The sequence below is a fragment of the Zootoca vivipara genome, chromosome 6, assembly GCF_963506605.1.
Source record: "Zootoca vivipara chromosome 6, rZooViv1.1, whole genome shotgun sequence".
Taxonomy (NCBI): domain Eukaryota; kingdom Metazoa; phylum Chordata; class Lepidosauria; order Squamata; family Lacertidae; genus Zootoca; species Zootoca vivipara.
In genome coordinates, this window is record NC_083281.1 from 21355839 (window position 1) to 21366347 (window position 10509).

The 10509-nt window shown below is 43.7% G+C and overlaps 1 protein-coding gene across 1 annotated transcript; it reads right to left on the reverse strand.

The window, feature by feature from the left end:
• Window positions 1–1072: 1072 nt before the first annotated feature.
• LOC118087398 (carcinoembryonic antigen-related cell adhesion molecule 16-like) lies at window positions 1073–5440 on the reverse strand. The gene is made up of 3 exons (XM_035119999.2): window positions 5225–5440; window positions 3135–3506; window positions 1073–2686 (listed from the first exon to the last, which is right to left on the reverse strand). The coding sequence occupies exons 1-3, from the start codon at window positions 5301–5303 to the stop codon at window positions 2583–2585; spliced, it is 555 nt and encodes a 184-aa protein (XP_034975890.2). The 5' UTR covers window positions 5304–5440; the 3' UTR covers window positions 1073–2582.
• Window positions 5441–10509: the final 5069 nt, after the last annotated feature.

The following is a 10509-nucleotide window of genomic DNA, read 5'->3' on the forward strand; positions in this document are numbered from 1 at the left end:
GGTCTTCTTAAATGAGCAATGCAAAGCAATAGAGGAAAACAATAGAATGGGGAAAACCAGAGATCTGTTCAAGAAAATTGGAGATATGAAAGGAACATTTCGTACAAAGATTACCATAATAAAGGACAAAAGTGGTAAGGACCTAACAGAAGCAGAAGACATCAAGAAGAGGTGGCAAGAATACACAGAGGAATTATACCAGAAAGATATGGAGGTCTCGTACACCCCAGGTAGTGTGGTTGCTGACCTTGAGCCAGACATCTTGGAGAGTGAAGTCAAATGGGCCTTAGAAAGCACTGCTAATAACAAGGCCAGTGGAAGTGATGATATTCCAGCTGAACTATTTAAAATTTTAAAAGATGATGCTGTTAAGGTGCTACACCCAATATGCCAGCAAGTTTGGAAAACACAGCAATGGCCAGAGGATTGGAGAAGATCAGTCTACATCCCAATTCCAAAGAAGGGCAGTGCCAAAGAATGCTCCAACTATCGCACAATTGCGCTCATTTCACACGCTAGCAAGGTTATGCTTAAAATTCTACAAAGCAGGCTTAGGCAGTATGTGGACCGAGAACTCCCAGAAGTGCAAGCTGGATTTCAAAAGGGCAGAGGAACCAGAGACCAAATAGCAAACATGCGCTGGATTATGGAGAAAGCTAGAGAGTTCCAGAAAAACGTCTACTTCTGCTTCATTGACTATGCAAAAGCCTTTGACTGTGTCGACCACAGCAAACTATGGCAAGTTCTTAAAGAAATGGGAGTGCCTGATCACCTCATCTGTCTCCTGAGAAATCTCTATGTGGGACAAGAAGCTACAGTTAGAACTGGATATGGAACAACTGATTGGTTCAATATTGGGAAAGGAGTACGACAAGGTTGTATATTGTCTCCCTGCTTATTTAACTTATATGCAGAATTCATCATGCGAAAGGCTGGACTAGATGAATCCCAAGCCAGAATTAAGACTGCCGGAAGAAATATCAACAACCTCAGATATGCAGATGACACAACCTTGATGGCAGAAAGCGAGGAGGAATTAAAGAACCTTTTAATGAGGGTGAAAGAGGAGAGCGCAAAATATGGTCTGAAGCTCAACATCAAAAAAACCAAGATCATGGCCACTGGTCCCATCACCTCCTGGCAAATAGAAGGGGAAGAAATGAAGGCAGTGAGAGATTTTACTTTCTTGGGCTCCTTGATCACTGCAGATGGTGACAGCAGTCACGAAATTAAAAGTTGCCTGCTTCTTGGGAGAAAAGCAATGACAAACCTAGACAGCATCTTAAAAAGCAGAGACATCACCTTGCCGACAAAGGTCCGTATAGTTAAAGCTATGGTTTTCCCAGTAGTGATGTATGGAAGTGAGAGCTGGACCATAAAGAAGGCTGATCGCCGAAGAATTGATGCTTTTGAATTATGGTGCTGGAGGAGACTCTTGAGAATCCCATGGACTGCAAGAAGATCAAACCTATCCATTCTTAAGGAAATCAGCCCTGAGTGCTCCCTGGAAGGACAGATCGTGAAGCTGAGGCTCCAATACTTTGGCCACCTCATGAGAAGAGAAGAATCCTTGGAAAAGACCCTGATGTTGGGAAAGATTGAGGGCACTAGGAGAAGGGGACGACAGAGGACGAGATGGTTGGACAGTGTTCTCGAAGCTACGAACATGAGTTTGACCAAACTGCGGGAGGCAGTGGAAGACAGGAGTGCCTGGCGTGCTATGGTCCATGGGGTCACGAAGAGTCGGACACGACTAAACGACTAAACAACAACAACATCATTTTCATCATGTTCTCTTTCAAAGTAGTACATGCAGTAAATTTAAGTCCTTCCCACACTCTCCCAATCCTTTAGCATTATATTGTGCCCCACATCTCTTGCCCATTCAGTCATTACTGATTTCACTTGTTCATCTTTCGTATGCCACTCCAGCAACAAATTATACATCTTAGAAAGATTTTTTTGTACTTCTCTCCAACAATGCCATTTCCAGTTTGGATTTATCTGTTTGAAAACCTGTATTTTTCTTATCCACCCTAAACATTTCATTAATCTGATGATACTGTAACCAATCATCTAACGTATCTTTTAAGCTGATGACTTTAATTTAAATTTAATTTAAATTTATCATCAACTTGTATCAGCAAATCACTATATTTCAACCATTGGGTTTCCATATTCAATCTTTTATGGGCCTTAGCCTCCAAAGGTGATATCAACCTGGGTGTTTTCCTTTCTAACAAATCTTTATATCTGATCTAAACATTATACAATTATTGTCTTATTATATGATTTTTAAATCTGTGGGCCTTTATTTTGTCATACCATAAATATGCATGCCACCCAAGCACATTATCAAACCCTCCCAAATCTAATAAATCAGCATTTTCCAACATAAACCATTCTTTCATCCAACAAAAAGCTGCAGTGTCAAAATATATCTTTAGATCTGGCAGGAAGAAACCACCTCTTTCTTTCACATCCGTTAACATTTTAAACTTGATTCTAGGTTTCCCCCCCTGCCAGATAAACTAAGCGGCGCAGTGGTTTAACCCACAGCACCACCCACATCCCTGTTGAAACTAGGGATGTCCTATTCCATCATCATCATCATCATCATCATCGTAAGGTGACAGCTGTGTTCTCTGGGATTCTGTCAGCTGCAGGACTGGGCTGGAGAGGATTTCTGCAGACGAAACAGAAAGACAGTCATCTTTTGTGGGTCCTCTTGGTTGCTGAATCTGGTTATGGTCTCTTTAAGAGAGGCCATCAAAGAAAGCCACTTTGAGCCATTAACATGTGTTAGTGCATATTAATTTGTTTAAAAATGCTTTTAAATGAATATAACTCGCCGCCCCCCCAAAAAAAACCCTGAAACATTTCCCAATTGAACAGCTATAAAAAGGCAGTAGCAAGACTAGCGTATTCTGGTTTAGTTTTCTGATGGAAAAATGAATAATTTTGTAGGGCCTCAGTCTTGGGGAAGAGGAATTGTGTTTAGGACAAATTCACGAGCCGCACGGACGCCCCCCCCCTCGAGGGAAAGCACAGAACTCTCCCCCTCAGAGCTCAGCAGAGGAGATAGATTTGGGTGCATAAGAAGTAAGAATGGCTGGAGAGCAAGTTAATCATACCTGAAACGGTGATGTTTGTAGTCCCTGTGTTGATAACCCCAATACCTTCTGATTTAAATGAATAGGTTCCAGAGTCACTTAGCTTTAAATCTGTGATGCGAAGGGAGCAATCTGGGTTCACAGTTTCCCTGTTAGTGAAGGCAGGTCCAGGGTTCTGACCATAAACTGGACCTAGGAAAAAGGTAATAATAATGTTTCTTTCTTCAGTTGCCCCTCGGTACCATTTGCAGCTACGAAGCTTCTTCAGATCTAAACCTTCTGATGTCAAGGTGACACGAACTCCTTCTTTCAGCACTTCTGGAACAACTCTGATACTTTTTCCAATTCTCTCCTGGCCTCGAGTCAACAGGAAGCTGGAACTCAGGATGGAGGCTGCAGTATGGAGAAGAAAAGAAAAGACATGTTCTGGTAAAGAAGAAGAAGAAAAAGCACACTCTAAATATCCCAGTTTGTATCAGTGATTCCCCTCAGGAGCTGTCCTGCAAACACTAAGTGCAGCTCTTACTTTATTGAGCAAGCAAGGCAGTTCCTTTCCTGGCAGCTGAGCCTCAGCCTTCTTCTGGGGCAGGCATGAAGAAAGGGGAAGCATTATTGCACTTCCCCTTCCAGGACCTTCCCATGTCTCCAAGTAAGCAAACATTAACATAAAGGAGTCCAGTGAAGGAGGTTTGGGAACCAGTCTGTGTTTACCTCCTTCAGGGAGGCAGGATGATTCTTTTCTTTTCTTAATTTTTCATTTATAACAAATAAACATATTAACCTGATTTATAAACCCTTTATGTACTCTCACCATACCACAAATACACATGCCAGCCTAATATATTATCATGACATTCCAAGTCTTTAATATGCAGATTCTTCAGTAACAACCATTCCTTCAACCAGCACAGACAGGAAGCTTCAAAATATAATCTCATATCCGACAGGAAAAAACCTTTTTCTCTCTTTCTCATCTATCAATATTTTGTATGTTATTCTTGGTTTTTTCCCTTGCCAGATATATTTCAAAATATCTTTTTGCCATTTATTGAAACAATCTGTTTTGCCGATCACCAGCATTGATTGAAACAAAAATAACATTCATTTTAATAAATGATTCCTTTCTTCACACAAAGTGCTCACTGGGCACTAAGAATCCTTCTACCAATTTTTAAAAAATCTCCCCCAGGGCTCCAGCCTACCCCTTTAGTACTACCTCTCTACCTTCCTCCAGAGCTGCTTTTCTAGAAGGCTCTGAGGCATTGTCAAGGTCATCCCCCGCCCAACTCAGCTGTATGTAACCATACCCTCCAACATTTCTCCAATGAATATAGGGACATCCTAGGGAAAAGCAGGGCATTCCAGGATCAAATCAGAAACTGGCTTCTGTAAATCCGGGACTGTCCCTGGAAAATAGGGATACCTGGAGGGTCTGTATGTAACTCCACCTGCAGTCTTTCAGAACTCTGATTCTGTGTCCAAGTAGGTAGGAAACAGAGGGTGAAGCAGTGCGGCCCTTAGTGGGACTTGCCAATTTTGCATTTCAATCCAAGTTTAAGTACATACTGTATTTAAAATGCATTTTCTTGCAAATGAACACAATAGTCTAGTTTGATTTCCTGACAAGGACATCACAACAACATTTGGAGGAGCATAAAATCTGGCAGAGAGTGAGGTTTAGACCTCTGCATTAGTCTGAGAGATGCAGATCTCTATGAGAATTAAAAGACCAAATTCCTCCTGCATCCGCACCCTACCCTCAAGCTCAGCTGCATGTAACTCCACCTGCTTTCTTCCAGCGCTCTTACCAGCAACCCCTTTGGAAATGGGGTCCGGATTCTGCATCCTAGTAGGCAGGAAACCGAGGGTGTACAACAGGGTGGTCCCTAGCAGGTCTTTTGCATATAAATACATGTTTAAAACATTATTTTCACTCAAAACAACACCTTCCTCTAATTCAAATTCTTGTGAACTGCACCACAACAGCATTTGGAGAAATCGGGTGCAGAGTTAGGTTTCGACATCTGCATTAGTGGGAGAAACCAAATTCCTCCTGCATCCTCAACTCCCCCCAAGTAAGTCCTCCCCATTATAGGGTGTTGCCCTCTCACCTGCTAAGAGCAGCATCTGCCAGGAGACCTTCCAGCTATGGGTTCTGCATGGCCTGTCCATCTTGTGGGTGCACTTCATGGAGGATCGGTTTGGCTCTCTGTCCCTTCACAGCTGGTGCTCCAGGGTCTTTATCTGCTCCTTGCCTAGCACCTGGTTCCAGCACCACTGCTGACTCCGAGCAAGTCTCCAATCAGAGAGACAGGGACTTGGCCACTGACTTTTCAGCACTGGGTTTCCCCGCAAGGGTTGGAAATCATCCAAATAATGTTCTTTCATTAACTTCCTCCTTTGCCCTTACTAGCCAAGCCAATCCCTGAACTATTTGCTCAAATACAACTCCACAGGTTGTACTTGGCACCTGCTTCTGCTTTTTCAATTTACATTTGTGATTACTAGTGCTAGGATTTCACCATAAATCACATGCTGAGATGCTGGCATACTATTATTTCCCAGTGGAAGTGAGCCAACATTTACATGCGTTGTTGCTCCAACCTTTAAACACTAATAGCGGCACCATTCTCTCTTTGTTTTTCCAGCATTTTCCCTCTTCAGCCGAGACTTGTGATTGATGAGAAGCAAGAGGGACAAAGTTCATCCTGGGACCAAGTTCTTAACCCGAGGTACTACTTCTGGATTAGCAGAGTCTGTAACCTGAAGTGTTTGTATACCACTGTATACAATACAGTATACAATACAGTATACAGGTATTTCCTGTATATGGTAGATACCACTGTATCTACTGTATTGGCCTGATTATAAGCTGCACCTGGATATAAGCCGCACTTTTAAAATTCAGCAGCTTGGGGGAGGCTTGTGTGCCGCAGACAGGATGGGCGCCATTGCCCCGCACTCCTGGGATGCTTCCCGTGGGGGGGGGGGTGAGCCACGCTGCTTTGCTGGTGGTGTAAGGTCGCGAATATAAGCTGCACTTTAATTTTTCACAGTCATACTTTGGGTGGGGAAGTGCGGCTTATATTTGGGGCAATATGGTATGTGGAGTTGTTTGCTTGTAAGTCACTGAGTTTTGCCCTGGGCAAGATAAAGGAACTAACCAAATTTTATCATTAATAATAATAACATCTGGGGAGCTACAGGTTCCACCATGCCTAGTTTTAATGCAACCTGAGTTGTCTCTCCTGCTGAGTCTTTAAGTGTCAAGCGTCAGAGGATCCAACCCCACACACTAGGTTGCTAGGAATGGATAAGACAAGGAAAGTTCTTACCAATGCATTTTATTCAGTATTCACAGAGAGAGGATTAGAAATGCAGCCTCTTGGAGTAATGGTGTTTCTCCGAGTGAAACCCCGCCCCCACTGTCTCTCCCATTATACGTCATTACTACGGTGGGCTGAGCTGTGCCTTCTGCCTCTGAGCTCTCTGCTCTCCTACTTTCAATGCCCACTGGGTTCTGGGAAAGGAGGGGTCTGGAATGCTTTCTAAAGACAATAAGTCTGTCAGCTGTCTTTCCCCTGGTGCTTCTTCTTCCTCCTCCTCCTCTTCCTCTCCCATTATTTCCCAGCTTTCCCGCTCATCTGCCTCTGAGCTGTTGTAATTCTGAACTGTCTCCTTCTTCTCTGGAAGCGTCAGGCCGGGGAGGCAGTCTCCACCATTCCTCCTCTGCCCAGTCCCTGGCATTAAGTAAAGCATCCCATGTGTTTCACGAGAGTCTAGTCAACCTCTCTCTCACACACACGCCCAAAGTGAGCCTCTCCTGTCTTAGGGAATGGTCTAAAGGTGAGGTTCCTTAATGGTCATATGTGATGGAGAATGCAAGAGCTGGAACACACGAGGACTCACCAAGGATGAGCCTCTTTCTATTCTTTGAACAGAAATCCTCTCCAGACCAGTTCTGTTGCCTGTAGAATCGGTGGTGGCAGAGAACGGGAGCGTCACCTTGCACCTTGAAGTTGAATCCTGACAAGACAGAAGTACTGTTTTTGGGGGACAGGAGGCGGGCAGGTGTGGAGGATTCCCTGGTCTTGAATGGGGTAACTGTGCCCCTGAAAGACCAGGTGCGCAGCCTGGGAGTCATTTTGGACTCACAGCTGTCCATGGAGGCACAGGTTAAGTCTGTGTCCAGGGCGGCTGCCTACCAGCTCCATCTGGTACGCAGGCTGAGACCCTACCTGCCCGCAGACTGTTTCGCCAGAGTGGTGCATGCTCTAGTTATCTCTCGCTTGGACTACTGCAATGCGCTCTATGTGGGGCTACCTTTGAAGGTGACCTGGAAACTGCAATTAATACAGAATGCGGCAGCTAGACTAGTGACTGGGAGTGGCCACCGGAACCACATAACACCGGTCCTGAGAGATCTACACTGGCTCCCAGTACGTTTCCGAGCACAATTCAAAGTGTTGGTACTGACCTTTAAAGCTCTAAATGGCCTTGGTCCTGTATACCTGAAGGAGCGTCTCCACCCCCACCATTCAGCCCGGACACTGAGATCCAGCACCAAGGGCCTTCTGGTGGTTCCCTCGTTGCGAGAAGTGAGGTTACAGAGAACCAGACAGAGGGCCTTCTCGGTAGTGGCACCCACCCTGTGGAACGCCCTCCCAGCAGATGTCAAGGCAATAAGTAACTATTCTACTTCCAGAAGACAGCTGAAGGTGGCCCTGTTTAGGGAAGTTTTTAATGTTTGATGCTGTACTGTTTTTAATATTTGGTTGGAAGCCGCCCAGAGTGGCTGGGGAAACCCAGCCAGATGGGTGGGGTATAAATAATATATTATTATTATTATTATTATTGTTGTTGTTGTTGTTGTTGTTGTTGTTGTTGTTGTTGTTAGTGATGACCTATTTGCAAAATGAGAGGTGCTGAGGGCAAACCTGCCTGGCAGCCGCAATCGTCCGCCTGCAGAGATAGGGTTGGTCCTAAAACACATACACACCATCCATGTAAAAAGGTGCGCCTTCAGCATTCACCAAAAGCTGTATAGAGAAGGTGCTAGAAATATATCTGTGGGGAAGATATTCTACAATTTGGGGGTTGCCACAGAGAATGCCGAGTCCTGGGTGACTTCCTTGACAACTGAGGGTAGAGGAAGGGGGCAGCTTACCAGATATTTGGGACCTATGTTGTTTGGGGTTTTAAACACTAGCATGAGCACCTTGAATTCGCCCTGGACACAAACTGGCAGTCAACACCGCGGTTTTAAAATACTGGTTAATTGAGTTCTAAAAGTCACCACGGCCATTAATCTGGCCACTGCATCCCTCAAAAGGACATTTTTCGATTCAAGGTTCTCGTTCAAGTCAAGCTCCTTGGGAGGCAGAGGACATTGCTAAGGTCACTGCTGGGATCTTGATCTGATACTGTCATTGATTGGGCTGGGGTTCTCGCTCTACAGATGCCGTGAGTATGACAATGAAAGCTGCAAGCTAGAACTAATTGCTAGAAAGTTAAACCTGGGACTATTGCTTACAAATCCGTATTGGGGGCAGTGGGGGGGATAAGCAGTGTGGGAACGTAGGAACAGAATAGGGAGTTAGGATGTGCCATACAGCCCAAATAATGGGAAATTGCTTTAGAATCTATATGGAACATTTCGTTAGACTTAAAATGGGGACTGATTCAGCCAAAATTAATGTTTCAGGTACAGGTGAAACTCGGAAAACAAGAATATCGCCGAAAAGTGCATTTATTTCAGTAATGCAACTTATTTTTTTATTTTTATTTTATTTTTCACAAATGCTTTCTTTTGGAAATTCCACAGTAATAAAACAAATAGTTACAATAATACAAAAATAAACACTGCTATTACATTTCATTAATTACATTCCATTTATAATTGACCCGCCTAACGACAAATAATTACAATTACAACAAAAAAAGGCTTGACATATCTTGCTTTGCATGTCATGCATCTATCTCACATATTGGTTTCACCTTTTAAGTTGCGTTACTGAAATAAATGCACTTTTTGACGATATTCTTGTTTTCCGAGTTTCACCTGTATACTCGACTTCACAAGGTATAGTCTAATAGTATAGTGTGAAACCCCCTTCATGGATCACTGCCTTGCCGTGGCGAAGGGGCTTAAATAACTTAGAGAAGTTATGTTTTGACCAAACGTGATCCACCTGGAGAAGGAATTGGCAAGCCACTCCAGTATCCCTGCCAAGAAAACTCTATGGACAAAGACAACAGGCATATAAAAGTTATGACGCTGGAAGATGAGCCCCTCAGGTCGGAAGGCGTCCAACATGCTACTGAGGAAGAGCGGAGGACAAGTACAAGTAGATTCAGAGCTGATGAAGCGGCTGGGCCAAAGCTGAAAGGACGCTCAGTTGCGGATATGCCTGGAAGCGAAAGGAAAGTCCGATGCTGTAAAGAAAAATATTGCATAGGAACCTGGAATGTAAGAACCATGAATGGAGGTAAGCTGGATGTGGTCAAAAATGAGATGACAAGAATAAATATCGACATCCTGGGCATAAGTGAACTAAAATGGAAGGGAATGGGCGAATTCAGTTCGGGTGACTATCATATCTACTACTGTGGGCAAGAATCCCGTAGAAGAAATGGAGTGGCCCTCATAGTCAACAAAAGAGTGGCAAAAGCCGTAATGGGATGCAATCTCAAAAATGACAGAATGATCTCGATACGAATCCAAGGCAGACCTTTTAACATTACAGTAATCCAAGTTTATGCACCAACTACCGGTGCTGAAGAAAGTGAAATTGACCAATTCTATGAAGACCTACAACACCTTCTAGAAATGACACCAAAGAAGGATGTTCTTCTCATTACAGGGGATTGGAATGCTAAAGTAGGGAATCAAGAGATAAAAGGAACAACTGGCAAGTTTGGCCTTGGAGTTCAAAATGAAGCAGGGCAAAGGCTAATAGAGTTCTGTCAAGAGAACAAGCTGGTCATCACAAACACTCTCTTCCAACAACACAAGAGATGACTTTACACATGGATATCACCAAATGGGCAGCATCGAAATCAGATTGATTATATTCTCTGCAGCCAAAGATGGAGAAGCTCTATACAGTCAGCAAAAACAAGACCTGGAGCTGACTGTAACTCAGATCATCAGCTTCTTATAGCAAAATTCCAGCTTAAACTGAAGAAAGTAGGAAAAACCACTGGGCCAATAAGATACAATCTAAATAAAATCCCTTATGAATACACAGTGGAAGTGAGGAACAGGTTTAAGGATTTAGATTTGGTGGACAGAATGCCTGAAGAACTATGGATGGAGGCTCGTAACATTATACAGGAGGCAGCAACGAAAACCATCCCAAGGAAAAGGAAATGCAAGAAAGCAAAATGGCTGTCC